The sequence below is a fragment of the Arvicola amphibius genome, chromosome 10 (genome assembly GCF_903992535.2).
Source record: "Arvicola amphibius chromosome 10, mArvAmp1.2, whole genome shotgun sequence".
In the NCBI taxonomy this organism is placed as follows: domain Eukaryota; kingdom Metazoa; phylum Chordata; class Mammalia; order Rodentia; family Cricetidae; genus Arvicola; species Arvicola amphibius.
Window position 1 is genome coordinate 92,412,079 of NC_052056.1, and position 20,583 is coordinate 92,432,661.

The window sequence follows — 20,583 nt, forward strand, 5'->3', positions numbered from 1 at the left end:
GGTGGGTCCTGGGGATTGAACAGAGGTCATCAGGCTTGCTGACAAGTGCCTTTACCAGCTGGCCTACCTCACCGGTCCCTAATAGGTTTTTAACTAAAAGTGACAAAATTTCAACTCTTTAATTGACCACAAAGAATTCAAAGAAGCTTTCAGGTTAATAAAATTATGTGAATGAGGAAGACAAATCTATGCATTAATCTACTGAAATTGAAGCATGAAGTATGATAAGATTTCTTCTATCACATGAAAGCCATCAAACTAGTGTACATCTTCAATACAATGGAGACACAATAAGACAGGTCACGGAGAGACAGAGAGGGAGACAGAGCACACCCAAGCTCCCAAACCAACAAAGGTTATGCTGTGGTTAGAAAAAAAGGAACTGCTAACTGTGTGGTGCTGGGGAGGCACGAGCTAGGTGACAAAGCTCGCATCATAACACACCTATATAAATCTGCAAAAACAGATATACACACACACACACGTGTATATAAAAGATTTGTCAGCAATGTCCCCTGACGAAGGGGTAGGTTGGGAGAACTTTAGCCCCTCACTTCCAGCGCTGTACAAGAAGGCACAACACTGAGGGCACTCACAGAGGAGTCCTGGGAGACAAGGGGACTACAGGGAAGGAAAGCCTGGGTGTCAGGACACGCCATTAATCCCAGCGCTGGGGAACAAGCAGGCAGATCTCTAAGAGTTCAAGATCAGCCTGGTCAAAAAGTCATTCCAGGACAGCAAGGCCTCATAGTGAGATTCTACTCTAGAAAAAAAAATGTTTTAAAAAATATTGAAGGCACATGCCTTTAACCTCAGCATTCAGGAAGCAGAGGCAGACAGATCTCTCTGAGTACAAGGTTGCCTGGTCTACACAGTAAGCAGGTTCCAGGCCAACCAGGGATACAATACACAGTGAGACCCCGCCTCAAAACCAAAAATATAATAAAATAAGTTAGTAAGTATCAAGGTAACCTAGCTAATGGAAATTATTTTAAATTTTATTTACAACTACTGCTTCCAAATATTTTCAAAACACAAATAAGTGGTATTGGGGGAAGAGACTTGCTTTAAAATTTACTGACTTACCCAATATTATGGCATATGCCTAGCTACTTGGGAAACTGAGGCAGGAGCTGAAACATTTGAGGTCAGCATGGGCAGCTTTCTCCTCCCTTCTACTGACTGAGATACTAGGACCTCCAGCTTTTCTTAAATCTCTTCTACCGTAACCCAGAAGGTCCTAGAATCTGCCTCTGTGTGTGGTCTAGATTCAGATGTCTTTCCCCTCACCCTCCTCAATTACTACTGACCAAAAGCAGTTTGGTCTACCTCGGGGCTAAGCCTTATTTGCACAGCTTAAATCTGTCACCCAGAGCAACTGGGGAGTCCTGCTGGGGCGTGGGCTGCTCTGTCCCCAGCTTCTTTCAGAATGGATGAGATGCAAACTCAGTGTGACCATGACACAGATGCTCATGACCAGAAGGGAACTCTTGGATCAAGGCTGGAATAACTAACCTTCAATGGTCACCTCAACTTCAGGGTCCTCACTTGTTTCTGAAGGGACATGGTGAGTAGAATCTTGAAAAAAATATAAAATTCTAAAATGACATTCATTATTCAGCATGTTCCGTGTGTTCCAACACTTACTGTCTGGTGCTCCCAAAGAAGCCTACAATAAAATGCAACTGGTGTTTAAATTCATTTCATGTTCATTAAAAATATTTGACCCTTGATTATAACTAGGGATAAAAGAAAACAAAATGTAGAAAACGGCCGGACAATGTTAAGATAATACCAAGTTACCTGCATCAGTGGACCAAGAGCCCCATGCTCTCAGAGGAATGTGGTTACAGCAAGCTCACAACTGTTTCCTTGCTATAGCTGGATGATGCCAGCTAAAAACATGCTTCCTAGACACTAAGGCCTCTCTCCTTCCAGGAAGCCTACAAGTGGTTTATACTATTAAATAAAAACACAACCAACTTTTTGCAAAGGAGACCTTCATATCAAGAGAGCGCCCGCTGGTGACAAGGGCATGCGAGACCGACTGGGATTTGGGTTGTTACCACACAGAGCGTAGGTACACAGGAAATGTTAGTGCTGGAAGCGCAGAGAGTTTTCTTTAGCTGTCTCTCATCCTGCACAGGCTGAGAGGTTAACTGATTTGCCAAAGATGATGTCCGCTGTTAGCACAGGAATAAAGAACCCAAGCGCACTCAGCTGTTAACACATCAACAGGAGTTCCCTCAGAAACGAGTCTCCGGAGACCCAGTATGTGTTGACAGACCTGGGAAACGGTGAAGCTGCCTAAGTGCTGGAGGAACCATGCAGGTCCTGTGCAGAGGCCTGTTGTTAGCAGGACCACCCACCCCAACCTAAGACCTGCCACAGAGGACAGCATATCACCCCCGCAAGCCCAACAGGGTGCTTACCACACAGTCACATTTGAAGAACAGTTAAGTCAGCACAAGTATTTCTGTTTCTGTTTTGCTATTTTGAGATAGGATCTCACTATGTAGCCCAGGCTGGCCTGGAACTCACCATGTAGCCCAGGCTGGCCTCAAGCTTATGGGTGATCCTCCTGCCTCAGCCTCCCAAATGCTGGGATAACAGGTGTGCGCTACCACACCTGGCTAGACATGAACATTTCTGAGAGAAATGTATTCCTATAGAAAGTCTACTTCTGCCGCTGAGTGTGCATAGATCAGCCCATGTCTTTGCTAGGACCACCCCTTCACTAGCCGGTAAAAGGTAAAATCCGTGATATCTTAAATAAAACGGGACAACAGACACAAGGAATGCCCGGTTTCAGGATAAATTACCCCTGTGTTCTACAAACAGCAGTTAATGGAGGAAGACTGATTTGGAAACAAGAGACGAGGTCCTCGGAGGGCTACAAGCCCTCCATGAACCACACTCCAAGCACTCAGCAGGAGGCTCTCTGCAGGCTGAGCAGTTGGCCCTTCACACTTTTCAACCGTGTCCCTGGGAGAACTCAGTGGCTGAGTGGCAGCCATCTCCGGGGTAGCTGTGGGTGTTAACGGTGAGAAGACAGAAAGCTTCTCAGCCACAAAGTTTATCTGTTGCCCTATGAACAAACTGGGGATGGTAATCTATGTTTTAAACTTAAAATTAAGTAGACTACAACTAGGAACTATTTTAATTCTAAAATTTTGAAAAATAATAAATTGATTAATTTAATAAAATAAAACATGGGAGTTTTTTCTCCTCAGCGTCCTTTCAACAAGGCAGGAGAAAGCTAAAACGAAAAAGAACAACCCACTTATTTGGCATTGCCAAGGGCATCACTAACCATGACTGCCAGGCCCAGTGCCTGTTAGCACAGTGCAAGCCACCACATGCCTCCTCTCTAAAAATGACAGTGCTGGCCATGAAGGCACGAAACACCGTCATCTCATCTCCAAAGGACGTGCAACAGATATGGTAAAATTCAAGGTCCCTTCTTTCCTAACCTTCTGCTGGCACTTCCACTTCTGTTCCTTCGTTGCCTTCTGAAGAATGATGGCTCCCTAAAAAGAAAATGAACAATATATACTAAACCAGAAAAAAAAAAAAAAAAAAAAAAAAAAAAAACCTAACAGTAAAAGAAGAAAAACTAGGTGACCATACAATTTAGTATAAATAAGCAATACAAAAGATTTAACTCAGTAATAAATTCAATGTTTTCTAACTTAGAAAAACATTTAACTGCTATTTGGAAGCTGAAAACTTGTAAGTGCAAAGCCCTCGGGGTTTGGTGTCGGCACCGTCACCCATGCCGCAGCGCCCGGCACGCCGGGGCCTGAGGAGCGCTATAGTACGGCACCAACTCACAAACAAAACGCCAAATCACAAGGAAGTCTGTCTTTGCCTAGAGACTTAACAAGGTGTCAAAAAACAAAACAAAACAAAACAAATGAAGTCAAGGCTCATTGTGTGTGGAATGTTCTCTTTTCCTTTCCACTATGATAGAAGCTACGGACACTAGATCCCATAATTTAATCAAAGTTGTACTTAAACAGTCAAGTTAAAATTTTAGAGACTATTTTTAGTTTCAAAAGCATTTTAGTTCAGGAAATAACCTGCCTGCTTCTGGACATGGGGCATACATCCAGCCGCCTGTTGGGTCAGGCAGCCAGGAGAGCAGGTCATCCTACTACAGCAAGAGGACCAGGCACAGCACGAGCCACCAGCCAGGACACCAAACGGCCCCATAGGATCCAGTGCACAGCTGCGCCCAAGTGCATCCTCAATCTCTAAGTGTCTAAGCTGGGGACAGGAAAAGAGGAGAAACACCATCGTGCATAAAGGAAAACAGACGCCGGCCGGCACAGGAGACGTGGAGGGGAAGGCGGCAGGTCTCTGGACAGCTGTGCCCAGCGCACTCCAGGGTTAGGCCAAGGTCATCACCGGTACGCTTGACCTGGAGGGTCTCAGAGCTCTGGCAGTGCCCGCCTTAGGTCAGGGCCTCTGTGCTGCAGTGCTCTGTGCCGCCATGCTCCGACTGCCTCAGGATCGCCCCACGTGCTCTACAGTGGGAACTCACCAGAACTCACAGCTAGGGGCAGACTCTATTCAGAAGCCCACCTGTGAGCCACAGGCACACGGTGCTTCCACTACACACGCTCTTATCATCCCTTGTCACTTTAACGTTTGCATTTACGGAGCTGTTAATTCTTTGACTGTGTAAAGTCAAAAGAAACAGATGTGAAACTAGAACATGAGAGAGGGGAGAAGAGGCCAGCCGTTCCACAGGAATGGCTGAGATAGCGAGGGCAGGTTAGCAAGGCTGCGCATGCACACTATGGCCCTGTGTGTCCTCTCTGCTATACTAAAATCTACGAAAACGAGAGAGACAATTATATTTACATTATACAGTAAAGCTAAAGAAAATAAATCTCATGAGATCAAAGCCAGAAGGGATAAAGGAAAAGCCATCACTAACAGACTATGACCAAGTCTGGGAACACAGCACAAAAGCTACCCAAAAAGTCATTTAAAAGCACAGGGTTTTACAAGTGATAGCCTGCAATCCTTCCCAAGCTAAGCATCACGGGGCCTTAGCACTACTCAGACGGCTAACCCAACAGTAACAGCCTGACTGCTGACTTTGCTGATAAAGGTAGAAAGCGTACTTTACCTTCAATAGGAAAGTGTGTCATGTACCCATTTCGAGATTCATTACTAGATTCACAAAAGGGAAAATTGGTTTTGAAAAATTTTGCTTGTGAAGTTCATTTATGTTAAAAAAAAAAAAAGGCCAATACATTTTTTTCCTTTTCCATTCAGAAAAGTAATATAGTTATAATTATCAAAACAGTCTGTCCAATATAAAGAAACAGCAAATACGAACAGGATGTGGGAGAGCAGAAGTGAAAGGCGATACCTTGCAAAGCCTTCGAAAGGGGGAGCTTTTCATCAACATCACCAGTTTCAGAAGGGCCTGCTTTGGGATACAAAGATAAGCTTCAAAAGGAATTTCAAAGCATATTGGTCATATTAGAGCAAATCTGGGTGAGGTGTATGGGATGATGGCCTTTTTAGAAATAAAAACAGGCAAAAAAAGTGATGTTAGTCGATGGTATTGCTAGCTGATGGGAAGTGTGTTGAGGTATGTGTACACAGTCATACTGAGAATGACCGACAGGATGATTGACAGGGATGGGATGGGAACGGCAGGTCTGTGATGGAGGCTCTGAGTGTTTCAAACAGAAGTGCTCGCTACAGTAAAGGCTGAAGCTGACTGCACACGCTGCCTAGTGCTGGCTTCTTCCGTTACAGGGATGCCTTAGCAAACTGCTAACCTCTCCCAGGCTTTCTGAAGAACACACAGGATTAGTAAGCATCACCAGTGCAGGATCGATGCACTTTCTGGACCAGCATACTTTTCATTGAGTTAGCACAGTTTTTCCATTAGTAAACATATTTTGAAAATACATGAAAACAGGAGGATTACTGGGGAGAGAAGGGGACTTGGGTACACAAAGGTTAAAGAAGCAAAACAGAGACACAGGATATGGTCCAAATGTAGCACATACACATGAAGATGCCGTAATGACAGTTACTTCAATAGCATAGCTGTCGGCCACCACACAGCCACAGAGCTAGGTAACACATTTTCCAGTACAGGTGAGTTTTCATCGTATGTAACAGTTACATGGAGCGCAGGCTGACCTCTGACTTCTGACCTTGCTGCCTCCACCTCTAGTGTGCTGGGGATGCGAGCAAGCTCCAGCACAGCCAGTGTGCTCGGTGCTGGGGACGGAAGCCAAGGCTTCTGGTACACAAGGTGAACACTACCCACCGAGCTAAAGCCCAGAGACTCTAAACAAGCTTCTCAGAATTAATCAATTTGAAAAAGCAAAGCACTACTTTCAATGGCTACTTCTTAACACAAATCAAATAAACACCAACCAACCATAGTCTGTAATACCAGCATTCACGAGAGTATGGCGAATCCTGGGTTTGAGAGCCTGACTCATAGGAAAACCACAATAAAAGAAAACACGAACACAAAGCACTATCTAAATACAAACCAGAAAACGCCATAGACCAGTGGTTCTCAACATTAATGCTTCCACCCTGTAATACAGTTCCTCATGTTGTGGTGACCCCCAACCATAAAGTTATTTTCATTGCTACTTCATAGTGTCATTTTGCTACTGTTATGAATTGTAATGTAAATATATACATTTTCCGATGGTCTTAGGTGACCCCTGAGAAAGCGTTGGTTATCCCCAAAGGGGTCACAACCCACAGGTTGAGAACCAATGTCTTTGAACAGTCTGCAATAGCACAGAGGGTATTTCACAAAGACACCGACACACAGTACAAGCAAGTGACAGGTCACAAAGGAGAGATACTGTAGGCCTGTGGGGCGGCGGTGGGGTGGCTCAGGGGCAGAAAACCTACTCGCCCAGCAGCTCAAGGCCCTGAGTTCAATCTCTAGCACAAAAAGGGGAGTGTGGAAGAGAGAAGAAAAGGGGGAAATACCCACAAGCCACTGCTCTACTGGCCTAGAGACTGGCAAACTTGTAGCTTAATTTCTTCAACTACACTAAAGAAACAATGAGTTCAACGAGGACAACAAACAGGCAAACTACAGGAGGGGAGGCAAGAGGATCATCACAGGTTCGAAACCATCCTCAGTGACGTGAGGAGCCTGAGGACAGCCTGAGACACGTGAGACCCTGACTCCATCCAACCAATAAACCATGACTCTGCACAATGAATACACACTAAAAAAAAAAAAAAAATTAAGGCCAGGAATAATGGCGCACACCTTTAATCCCAGCACTCAGGAGGCAGATGCAGGAGGATCTTTATGAGTCTGAGGCCAGCCTGGTCTACTTAATGGGTACCAGGACAGCCAGAGCTACATAATAGAGACCATTTCAAAAAATATCAAATAAATAAAATGTCACCTTCCGGGTATGGGTCTTGAGGGTACGTGTGCGTGGAGGGAGGGGCATAGGGGACTTACACTCACAGCAGGCAATGATGTCAGTGAAGAAGATGGTAAAGGTGGGGGTATTTCACGTCAAAGGCCAGTCTACCTGATCGCTTTATGTACTCATGAGCACACACTAACAACCAAGTCTAGCTACTCTGCAACATCTTAACTCTAAAACCATAAAAATGATCCTTATGATTAGTCTCAGCTTTAAGTCCTATACCACAATCAGTAAACTGTCCCAAACTAACTACAGACACCATAAATGTAGGGCCAGCAAGGTAGATTAAAGGGGTAAAGTCACACGCCAACGAGCCTAATGATCCAAGTTCAATCCCCAGGAGCCAAGCAGTGTAAGGAAAGAACTAATTCCTAGCTGCCCCTTCACCTCCATACATGCAGACACCCTACCCCTAACTTTTTTTTTTTTATTAATGACTGGCACTGGCACTCAGCAGTACATGCACACAGATACTTGCACACTTAAAACCGTCATGAAATATTATTCCGGGCATTTGAAAAACACTCCACATCCAATAAGGCTTATCACGTTAAAGAAAAATCAAGGTTACCAGACAAGTGCACACGAGAACTCTGTGAAAACTCAGACTGTTCACACTGACATAGCCACTAACACGGCTCAGTGGTTTGAGGCAAGGTCTCGCTGGGTAGCTCTGGCTGGCCTTGGCCTCCTGAGTGCTGAGAAGGTAAGCATGTGCTACCAGGCCACGCTGGAACCGCTGAGATGAACCAGACTGACCACACAAGAGAAGACGCCTCAGCTGCAGACTAGAACTCTCCATTCCCCTGACTGCAATGCTGCCATGGGAGCTCAGGACAGGCACTGCGGCAGAGACGGCCATTTACTCAGAGAAGAAAGGCTGCATTAAACAGTTGTTACCTTGAATGTTATACTGATAGTAATCTGGGTCTTCTGACTCTTCCTTCACTGTCACAGCGGCCATTTCCAGAGAAATGCCTACAAAACAAGTGACAGTCTCCAGTAGGTCACAGTTCCAGGGCACTGCACGTTAAAATCTTTACACGTTAAAGACTCTGAAAGGGCAAAGGCTTATTAGGTAGGTGTCGAAGGAAATCACCTGCAACCCCATCACGTCAAGGTTTCGGCAACTGATAGACAGACAGACCCAACCGACTGACCGATCTGAACAAACCGCACAGGAAAACTCAATGAGCTCCAAGGGAAAAGGTGAGCAGGAGGGAAGAAGCATGGCCACCTCGTCTTGCCCAGTCAGAACAGACAAAGGAAACATTAGAACACAGAGTATCAGTGGGCATGGCTGCCCGACTGCTCTCAGATAGGGACGGGAGAGCGAGGTCAAACTCCACTGCCCCTGACAGAGACTCAGGTCCCGCAGTAGAAAAAGTCTTCAACATCCACACAAGCTGAGTGAGTTATGCTCTTACCTCCCAACATGCCTAACAACCATCTCGGCACCTCACAGACCAACCCTAAGAGCTAATGCTAGAAACCCTAAGCAGAAAACTCACTGCAAAGCTTTGCTGACTTTAGGTCGGACAAATATTTTCTAGGTAAAAGGAAAATAAAAGTAAACCTGTGTCTGGTTCAGAGAGGCATACCTTTAACACCAGCACCGGGGAAGCCAAGGGGGAGTTAACGACAGCTCAAGCCACAGAGACATACTATCGCTAAATAAAATAACACTAAAACAGAAATGGAGGAGGAGATTTAAAAAAAAACTATAATGAGCTGGGCGGTGGTGGCGCACGCCTTTAATCCCAGCACTCAGGAGGCAGAGACAGGTGGATCTTCGTGAGTTCGAGGCCAGACTGGTCTACCGAGTGAGTTCCAGAGCGGGCTCCAAAGCAACAGAGAAAACCTGCCTCAAATAAATAAACAAACAAACAAACAAATGAATGAATAAATAAATGGATGAATGAATGAGTAAATAAATAAATAAATAAATAAATTCTTAGGGCTTCCACGACAACAGGGCTGGAGCATGCACTGGTCTTCCAAAGGTCACATCACCTAGATCTGGCAGCTCATAACACTGCACTCACATCTACACAGAGACACACAAACAGACATTTTATGTGCACTGGTGTTTTGTCTGCATGTGTATCTGTGTGAGGGGAAGGTGTTAGATGCCTTGGAACTGGAGTTACAGTTGACCTTCCATGTGGGTGCTAGGAATAGAAGCTGGGTTCTCTGGAAAAGCAGCCAGTGGTTTTTTTTTTTCTTTTTCCACTGCCTATGTTTTTATTGGCTCTTATTGCCCTCAGGAAGCCATCCTTCTGAGGCTGCTCCTTTTTCCTTAACTCTGGAGAAAGTTCCTCTTGGAATGGCAACCAGTGTTCTTAACTGCTAAGCCATCTCTCCAGCTCCCATACAATTTTTAAAACAATAAATAAATAATATAAAAGATATATATATCTTTAGAGATGGGTTTCTCTGTACAGTTGCTGTCCTAACACTTGCTCTGTAGATCAGGCTGTCCTGGAACTCACTCTATAGACCAGGCTGACCTAGAACTCACAGATCTGCCTGTTCTGCCTCCTGAATGCTGGGATTAAAGGTGTACGGTACAATCTCAGCTTTAAAAATTATTTCATTTAAAAAAAAAAAGGATGCCACAGAAAAATCCACTACCCTGAATGCTAACTTTGAAAATTAAGTTAAAAAAATTGAGAAGCCATGAGACCTCAGACCTCAACCCTACACAAAGAACTATAGGCAACTAAGGAAAGCTGAGATCAGGAAGAACCAGTCTTCTCTGCTAAAATACACACAGAAGTGACATGACACACTCTGAGCAGGTTAGATTTAAGAGTGTGTGTGTGTGATAACAAAATAACAATGTGGCCCGAGTTCGACAGAAAGGCAGGGTATATGGAAGGTTTTAGAGGGAGGAGAGGGGAAGAAATGATGTCATTATAACCTCAAAAATAAAAAAGTTTAAATGAATTAAACCAGACATGGTGGCGTACATCTTTAATCCCAGAACATAGAGAGGGAGAGGCAGGCAGTTCTCTGTGAGTTCAAGGCCATCCTGGTCTACATAATGAGATCCAGGACAACCAGGGCTACATAGAGAGACCCTGTCTCAAAAGAAGAAAAGAAAAAGAAAAAAATAAAGAAAATTAATTTTTAAAAAAACTACAACCTTAAAAGCATAGTAACCACAATTTGTTATTTTTTGAGTTTCAGAGACACCATAAAAGAATATAGAAAGACGGAGCACAGGATATAAGAAACATTTGCAAGACTATATTCCTGACTTATATCCAAAAAATACTCAGAACTTGACAACTAAGGAAAAAAAATAAAATAAAATAAACAATACCCACAGTTTAAAAATGGAACAACAGGAGCTGGGGAAGAGATTCAATGAGAGAAGCACACAGCGGAAGACAGAGTTGGCATCCCAGAACCCATGTAAAGCTGGACATTGTGGTACGTGTCTCTCACATAAGATGGAAGGCAGAGAGCAGCCCTGGAAACTCACAGTCAGAGAGCCTGGCCTGTGTGCAGCAAACGCCTCAGACCAATGCTTGACGCTGTTGTCTGATCTCAACAGGCACGCCATGGCACACATGTGTGGATCCGTTCTCTCCCCCACTCACGCCACTGTCTGTCTCTCACATCATCCTCCCCCCACACACATGGTAAAGAGGCAGAGAATTTACATAGATATGTAATCAGAAGACACAGGGATGGGTGATGGCTACATGAAGAAATGCTCAGCATCACCTCCCATGAGGAAATGACAAGTCACACCACAGTGCAGCAGGGAGCAGGGACAGCTCACTGGTTCTGAGTGCTTTCTACACAGTCCTGAGCACCAGAACTTGGATACCTCAGAACTCACTTAACAAGTGGGCCAGACTAGCCAACGCCTGGAACCTCAGCTGAGGGAGGCAAGGACAATAGGATTGAGCTAAGAGAGCTGGCCCAGGTCGAGACCCTGCCTCAAAGGACTAGTTAGAGCAGAAGACACGGGATTCCCTCTCCTGGTCTTGAAGCATGCACAGGCACACAACCTCCCGCCCCACCATGCATACAAACATACCATAGTCATACAAGCACATGCACAAAATTAATTATTAATTACAAATAAATCTTATGGGTCCTCTCTGCAATGAAACTAGGTAGAGTAACACATGCCTGTAATAGTAGCACTGGCAAGGCCGAGACAGGAGGCTCCTAAGAGACCAGTCTGGTCAGCATAACAAGACACAATAACTAGCGACTCAAAATATCACCTCCTCAACTAAGGAAAGCACCTTCTTTGTATAACAGATCCGAAGAGCACTAGTACATACCAGAGTCTTCTGTGGGTTCAGTTTTCACTTTGATGGGGCCACAGCTGCAAGGAGGAAGACATTCAGATCACAGGATGCAACTGTGAGGGACGGCCACTCACACAGTTGTCAACAGGTTCCCCGATGGCCAGCCTCACGGAAGAAGCACCACTGTGCACAGCTACTGAGTCAAACCTACAATACTGGTGTCACACGCCCGTAATGCCAGCACTCAGGGGGCTGAGGCAGGATGATTCCACTATGAGACTACCCTAGGCTATTAGAAAGTAAGGCTATTTCTCAAAAAACAAAATTTGCATTTTTATAAACAAGTGTTCAGCTATACAGTGCAGTCCGGATGTGGGGCACGTGTCCATCTGCTATTTTGGTAACTCCGGGGCACGTGGCACAACAGTGCCAGCGAGGGATGGTTTACCTTCCACCAGGCGACAGGATGGTCCTCTCAGTATCTGATGTCATCATTCGGCCACCTACAAACAAAAGCAAATTACATTCAGTTTTAACAACATTTTAAGCAGGGTTAATATTTTAATATTCCCAAACAATTCCCCCACCTATTTTGTGTGTTTTGATTTTGTTTGTGAGACAGGGTTTCCTCTGTGTAATAGCCCTGGCGATCCTGGGAATCTGATTTGTTGACCAGGCTGGCTTCAAACTCAAGAGAGACCTGGCTGCCTCTGCCTCCCAACTGCTGGGATTAAAGGCGTGTGCACCACACTGCAGCCCACGTCCAACTCCTTTTGTTGTTGCTGGTTTTGTATCTGAAGATAGGGTTCTGTAACCCAGGCTGACCTTCAACTCTCAACAATCTCTCACCTCACACAGTGCTGGGATTACAGGTTCAAGCTACTATGGCCCTGGCCTGTGGGAGATTCGAGGTGGGGTTGAGAGGATCTGGAGGAGAAACATGCAAACATAGACAGCCTCTAAACTCCTTCATCCACTTTTCACTTCACTCACACCAAAGTGTGGGGCTTTGGTGAGCTCTGACAGAAGTGTTCACAGCACAATGATCAGTGGTCCAACTTGTGTTACTCACTGAAATGCTGAATTAAAGAACTGTCAGCTGTGGGGCACGAGCCTCCAATCCCAGCACTTGGGAGGCAGAGCCGGGTGGATCTCTGTGAGTTCGAGGCCAGCCTAGTTATACAGGGTGAGTTCCAGGACAGTCAGGGCTACACAGAAAAACCCTATCTTGAAACCCTCCCTGCCCAAAACAGAGTTGTCTTGCCAGGCTGGGAGGCACACAGGGAAATCAAGCATTGGAGATGCTGAGAGGAACTAAAGGTCAAGACCAGTCCTGACTGCACAGGAAAGCCCTGTCCCACCTTTGCAAGACAGGCCGGTCTCGTGGCTCAGCGGGGGACCCTTTACCTAGCGTGTACAAGCCCCTGGCTTGCATCACCAGCACTGTGGAGAGAGACTGTTAGGGTTAGACCTTCAGTCAACCTTACACAGCCCTTCCTAAGGGAGCCAAGTATCTATACAATCCAAATTGTCTTACTTTAGGAATAAGTAAACACATGTGTGATATCTACACATAACAAGGATACAACATAGACAAGGGAATTGCCTGTGGAGAGCACATGGGAGGTAAAAATAGGACGTCTGCTCTGAGTTTGGCAACAGCCTGGTCTATATCAAAAGATCCAGGCCACCCAGGAAGTAAGTCCTAACAAGCAAAGGCTGGGAGTGACAGAGCTTGCCTGTAATCCTAGCACTTAAGAGGAAGAGGCAGGCAGATCCCTGTGAATCCCAGGCCAGCCAGGACTACATAGAGAGGCCCTGTTTCCAACAGTTTTAAAATGTGTGTGGTGGGGTCACAGGAGGACTTGCACACAATACCAAAGTAAAATGAGAACCAACTATTACTATACAAAGCACAGGTAATTTCAAGATAAGCCAAACAAAAGAATATACACATTAACATTCTATTCATGTAAAAATCTGGAAATGCTGGGGCTGGAGAGATGGCTCAATGGGCAAGAACAGCTGCTGCTCTTGTAGGACCTGGGCTTGGTTCCCAGCATCCATATGATGGCTCACAACCATCCAAAACGCCAGTTCCAAAGGAACTGACACTCTGTTCTAACCTCTGGGCACCAGGCATGCACGTGACATACCTACTTATACGCAAGCAAATCTGAAAATTCCAGTAAGCCTACAGGGACAGGAAAAGACTCAGTAAGAGCTTGAGGGTACAGCAGGCAGGAACCATGAGGAATGGGGCTGATGTGGTGATGGATCATATGGCACACATGGGTCCACACTGATCAGAATGTGTACGCATGAATCTGTAGTTCACTGCATGTCCATTACACTCCTCAAGTAGGGAAGTAAGAGGCCATTTATTTTGTTTTAGCTTTGTTGTGGACTGAACCTATGTCCCCTCTCAAGTGCTCGCCTATGAAGACCAAAAGAACTCCACCCTGAACTCTGGTCTCCAGTTCTCTTCATATTTTGTTTTGTTTTTGAGACAGGATCTCACTATGTGATTGTGGCTAGTCTGGAAATTACTCTGTAGACCAGGCTGGCTTTAAACTCACCTACCTCTGCCTCCTGAGTGATGCCCAGCCCTCCTTTGGCTTTTAAAAATGTATTTACTGATGTGTGTGAGTATTGGGGGGCAGGTGGAAGCAGGTGGCATGCATGCACCTCACTGTGGAGGTTAGAGGACAACGTGCAAGAGCTCATTCTGTCCTTCCACTGTGAGAGTCCTGAGGATAGAGCTCAGACCATCCAAGTTGGCTGCAAAAGCCTTTACCCACAATCTCTTGTGCCCTGGTTTTGCCTTATTTTGGTACCTATTCCACAAAGTTGCCAAAGCTGGCAATGGACTCACCCTGAAGGCCACAGAGAGAAAGGACCTCCCTGCCTCACTGATGTGGGAGGATCTTCTGTTTGAGTTGATTTCATTGATAATAAAGAAACTGCCTGGCCCATTTGATTGGCCAGCCCTTAGGTGGGCGGAGTAGACAGAACAGAATGCTGGGAAGGGAAGTTAATAAATCTCCATGCCTCTGCTCTCTGGGTCAGACGCGATGAAGCTCCAGCCCAAGATGAACGAACGCTAGAATCTTCCCGGTAAGGCACCACTTTGTGGTGCTACACAGATTATTAGATATGGGTTAATCAAGATGTGAATAAGAGGCTGTAACTAATGGGCCAGGCAGTGTTTAAATGAATACAGTTTGTGTGTTGTTATTTTGGGGCATAATCTAGCTAGGCGGCTTAAAGCCAGGGGGTGGGAACGCAGCCCGCTGCTCCTTACTACATGAAAATATACCCAACTCCAAAAGAACTGGTTTTTAATTCAGTGAGATCCCTAGGTGGGCATGGTGGCACTTCTGTAACCACAACACCAAGGAGACTGAGGCAGAAGGACCATAAGCTAAGGTTATCAGATGCTATAGTAAAAGTTTGTCAGAAAAAAACAAACAACTGGTAACCCCCTCCCCATAGCTGAGAATAAGTTATACACTTTATTTGTAAAAATAAACAAACTTATTTTAGCCAGGCATGGTAGCATATGACTTTAATCCTAGCACTCCAGAGGCAGAGGCAGGCAGATCTCTATGAGTTCAAATTCAGCTTGGTCTACAGATCTAGTTCCTGGTTGCCCAGGAGGTTGCAACAGGAGGATCTTAACTTTATAGAACAAGAATGTCCCTAAATAAGCTTCCAGATAAATAAACAAATAGGTAAATAAGGTTCTCTGGCCTATACATGCTATGGTACACATGTACCCACACCCAGACCCAAAATAAACAAATTCAATTATTTTTTAAATAAAGTATAGCGCAATAAAGGGTGACACTCGATTATTAACCCGTGTCCTCCACATATGTGTACACACACCTAGATGCACCCTACACAAAGACACACACACACATACACAGCACACATACAAAATAAAAACCAGGGACTGGATATGTAAATCACTGACACACCATGTGCTTAACATGCTCAAGATCTTGGAATTGATTGCGCAAGGACTAAAATTTAATTAACTCAGTAATTTAACTGACTACTTCCATTATTTTAAGTAAAAGACTGATCACAAAAATGATCACTCATAACAAAAGCCCAGAGTAGCAGATGCGTCTTAGCCAGCACAGCCACACCACAATGAACACAAACACAAGCTCAAGTCACCCACAGTAAATGCCAACCCCGGCCTCTCCTGTATGAACGAGTGCCTCTCCAAGTACATCTCACAATGGGAGGTCAGAGGACACCTTCCTGAGGCAGGGTCTCTTTTTCTGATGCTCTGTGTACTCGGGACCACCGGGCTCACAAACTTCCAGAGTTTCCTGTCTCTGCCTTTTGTTCCACAGCAAAGGCTCTGGCATTACACATACAGTCCTAACACACAGCTACTGACGCGGGTCCCGGGGACGCGGCTCAGCTCTCAGGCCTGGCAGCGTGTCTTTTACTTGCCAAGCTGTCCTGCAGACTGCCTGTGCCACTTCAGTGGCCACAATTTATACTTTAAACATAATATTTTGATTTTTCCTCTATGTAGTCAGTGCTGACCTTAAACTTTCCATCCTCCTGCCTCAGCTGCCTGAGCGCTGGGATAACAGGCCTATGCCACAACTCTGCTTCTTTCTCAATTTGAAAAAGGACCTCAGACATTGATGCCTTCGCCCATAATGGTCAAAGAGGAATGTCCGCCTAACATGGAGAACAACGTGGAGGTGACAGACTGTTCTCTCCTAAGATGGGCATCAAGGTGACATCTACTAAAGGCCAGTGCTAACCCTAACCAGACCAACAGAGTAAAGAACAAAAGCCACACTGTGGCAGGAAGGAGAGGGACACTCTCTCCACTCGCACATCTGCTGTGAAGAAAACAGAAATAGAGTCAGGATCAGCTGACTCCCAGTAAAGTTACCAAGACGACAGAGAGAGAGAGAGAGAGAGAGAGAGAGAGAGAGAGAATGCACTCTTCACTGACTGCTTCTGGAATACTGGAGACCCAGATACAAAGACAAATTTATGCCTTTACATTCTGCAATATACAAACCCAAAATAGACTGTAGATCTGGGAGGCGTCACTCAGTGGAGCATCTGACTGGTGCTGACACCCTGGGTTCCACTCCTAGCACCACTGGAAATGGAAGACTACAGACCTGAATCGAGGAGCTAAAAACCTAACAATGGGAGAAGGACCCTTGCGGGGCAAACGTCCGGGCCCCAAGGTTTGGTGATGGTTTCCTTTGCTGCATCACAGCATGAGTGCTGAGCAAGCACTGTGGGCTGCATCACCTCCCAGCCCCCACACGAAAGCTTGCCAAAGAAAGCCATCCAGAGCACAAGTGACAAGACGAGAAACCATTTCCTCGAAATGTTAAGACTAGGTCCTGTGAGAGAGGTGGCAACACTTGCTGCCAGGCCTGAGAGCCCAAGTTTGTCCCTAGGAGTCATACGACGGACAGAACTCCTGCAGGATGCCCTCTTAACCTCCACCTTGTGCTGGAGCACACATGTCCTCCCTACCAAGAAATAAATTTAAGATATTTTTCTTTTTTCCTTACGTAAAACTAGGCACTAGGGAGACGGTTCAATAGCTTAAGGATCTGGAACACAAGCATGGAAGACCTGAGTTTGGATTTCCTGTACCCTCATAAAAGCTGGAGCTAAAGCAGGGCAGAGCCTGGAGTTCACTGGCCAGCTGGTGACCACCAGGGCCAGCGAGAGACTCTATCTCAAATGCAAGGTTGAGAATGATGGTGGACTAATCCAGTATCAACTAACTCTGGCACCTGCACAAACACATACACACACAAGTACACAGAAGCATATGTGCTGCCAACACACATAAAGTAAAAGTGGTGCTGCATGCCTTTAAAAAGGAAGGCAGAGGTAGGCAGATCTCTGAGTTCGAGGCCAGCCTGGTCTACAGAGGGTGATGGAGGATTCTCATTGGCTAATAAACAAACTGCCTTGGCCAGCCCTTAGGTGGGTGGAGTAGACAGAACAGGAAGAAGGAAGTGAGGTAGATGGCTCAGTCAGATGCCACGCCTCTCCTAAGTGAGATAAATCGCCATGCCTCCCCTCTCTGGGGCAGACTGCCATGCCTCTCCTCAGGGAGACAGACGCGATGGAGCCAGCCACCAGGTCAGACATGCTGAATATTTCCCGGTAAGACACCACTCGTGGTGTTACACAGATTGTTAGATATGGGTTAGTCAAGATGTGAGTAAGAGGCTGAAACTAATGGGTCAGGCAGTGTTTAAAAGAATGCAGTTTGTGTGTTGTTATTTGGGAGCATAAGCTAGCTGGTGGCCGGGAGCCGAGCGGGATGAAAAGCAGGCCTGCCCGCAGCAGCTCCTCACTACAAGAGGGAGTTCAGGACAGCCCGGGCTACACAGAAAACCCTGCCTCAAAAAACAAACAAACAAACAAAAAGCCTGAACTACCAAGCAAATGGGCTGAAGTGATGGCTCCGTGGTTAAAAGCCCTGGTGAGTTCAATTCCCAGCACCTACAAGGGAACTGACTCACAACCAAGGTAACTCTAGTCCCACGGAACCCGATGCAGCCTTCTGGACTCCTCAGGCACCAGACACCAGGTGGTATGGAGATAAACATGCAGTCATTCATACACATAAACTAATAAAAAATCAAATTTAAAAAAATCTACCAAGCAAGAACGAAGATAATTCATAGGACTGGAGAAATTACTTGTCAGCTACCTATCCACCAAGGACTTTCATCGAGAATGCACACCGGGGGCTGGAGAGATGGCTCAGTGGTTTGGAATGCTGGCTGCTCTTCCAGAGGACCTGGGTTCAAGTCCCAGCACCCACATGGTGGCTCACAACTATCTATAACTGTTCCAAGGGATCTCCCACCTTCACACAGATATACACGTGGGCAGAGCACCATGTACATAAAATACAAATAAGATTAAAAAAAAAAAAAAAAAAACGCACACTGATAGCCAGGCAGTGGTGGCACACGCCTTTAATCCCAGCACTCGGGAGGCAGAGGCAGGCGGATCTCTGGGTGTCTGAGGCCAGCCTGGTCTACAGAGTGAGTTCCAGGACAGTCAGGGCTACACAGAGAAACCTTGTCTCGGAAAAAAGAAAGGGAGGGAGGGAGGGAGGGAGGGAGGGAGAGAGAGAGAGAGAGAGAAAGAAAGAAAAGGCTCGCACACTGAGTTGATCACGGTGGTGTCACCTCCATCCCTGGCACCAGAGGAAGGTTGGAAGTCTATGACTGCGAGGCCACTCTGGCTCAAAATGACCAAACAAGAAGCAATCGATGCTGTTTTCCCAGTGCTGGACACTGAACTCAGTCTCACACACTCGAGCCAAGACTGTGCCACAAACTGTGTCCCCAAATAGTAAGAGATTGTACATTCACTAAAAATCATATATTCTAGACTTAAAATAGGTGAATTTAATGTTAATTACACCTTAATAAAACTGACCAAATTAATTTTTTTTCATTTGACAGAAAGTATGTGTAAGTCAGATGTGGTTACATGCTCCTAGAAAGAAGATCAGGCATCTGAGGCCAGCCTGGGCTTCACAGCATGTCCAAGGCCAAGCTGGCTACCTCAGCTCTTTATTAGAAAAAAGGAAAAAAGGCTGTGTGTGTGTGAGCACAAGGGTGAGGCACACTCGTACACACTCATATTCGTGTCTCTTCGCTGTTGTCTTTATGTGGTAGAAAGGTCTCCTGTAGACTGTCAAGTTTAAAAGGCATCAAGAAAGGGCCAGAGACTCACTCCAGGGGTTAAGAGTGCATGCTGCGCTTAAAGGGGCCTGCGTTTAGGGCCCAGCAGCCACAACAGGTGGCTCACAGCTCCCTGGAACTCCAGCTCCAGGGAAATGATGCCCTCTTTTGGCCTTCATGGATAAACACAGACACACACATAAAAAATATAACTTTAAACATACACTAGATCTGACTTGAAGGTACTATTGTCTTGTTTACTGTCCTAATTAAGCGGAATGGCCAGATTCCCCTAGAGGAAGTCCTGCTACAATCGTCCTCCAGTGATCTTCCTCAACTCCTCTGGGATGCTCTTCTCTATGATGTTATATTTTGGTCATGGTCACAGTCACTTGATAGCCATTGACATCTCTTAATACATGAGCAACACTCAAAGGTATCATACCACATTCATAGGTGAACACACAGGAGTGTGTTCTACTACTCTGCCTCTCCAGTGACAGTAGGTCAACCAAATCACTCTTAGGATCTGGCGAAGAAGACAGACCCAGTAAATGGACACATGAAACGCCACGTGACTCCACGTCTTCACCTCATGAGCCACCACAGGTTGTTCACTAACTCTGACTCAAAAATGTCTTACATCAGTCTCAAAATCAAAAATCCAGCAGGCTACCGTGTAAACAAAGGAATGTACTCACCGAGGAGTTTGTTCGGCTCAAGGAAAGGTCTGCATGAAAAAAAAAAACAAAAAACATGCATAAGCAGCAATACAAACAGCATCTGGATTAAACAGCTATACAGATTCAGTCAACACGTATGAACAAACATGTGGGCAACACAGGAGAAAGCACCTCACCTCTTAATGATGAATGAGATCCCTGCCTTGTTCTCCAGAATCCACTTCAAGGTTGCAAGGTCGTAATGTTCAGGGTGCTTGAAGGCAACGCCCTCGGGGAGCCCCTGCACCACCACAGCTGACTGGTCACGCAGCATCTTCTCATATGGCACAGGAACCACTGTGGACTTGCCTAAAGCTTTTCCTGGGGGAGGAAAACACAGAATCAGCATGTCCAGGGTCACAATTAAAAACTGAATCACTGCAGCTGGGAAGATAACTCAAGTGTGTAAAGT

At 45.6% G+C, this 20,583-nt stretch overlaps 1 protein-coding gene across 1 annotated transcript in view; it reads right to left on the reverse strand.

Moving 5' to 3' along the window:
- Gtf2i (general transcription factor IIi) overlaps nt 1-20,583 on the reverse strand; it is an 84,519-nt gene that overhangs the window by 36,387 nt on the left and 27,549 nt on the right. The window contains 7 exon segments of the mRNA XM_038344459.1: nt 1,516-1,578; nt 3,474-3,530; nt 8,355-8,432; nt 11,762-11,805; nt 12,177-12,231; nt 20,151-20,179; nt 20,309-20,492. Of these exon segments, the coding sequence (XP_038200387.1) occupies nt 1,516-1,578; nt 3,474-3,530; nt 8,355-8,432; nt 11,762-11,805; nt 12,177-12,231; nt 20,151-20,179; nt 20,309-20,492 (510 nt within the window).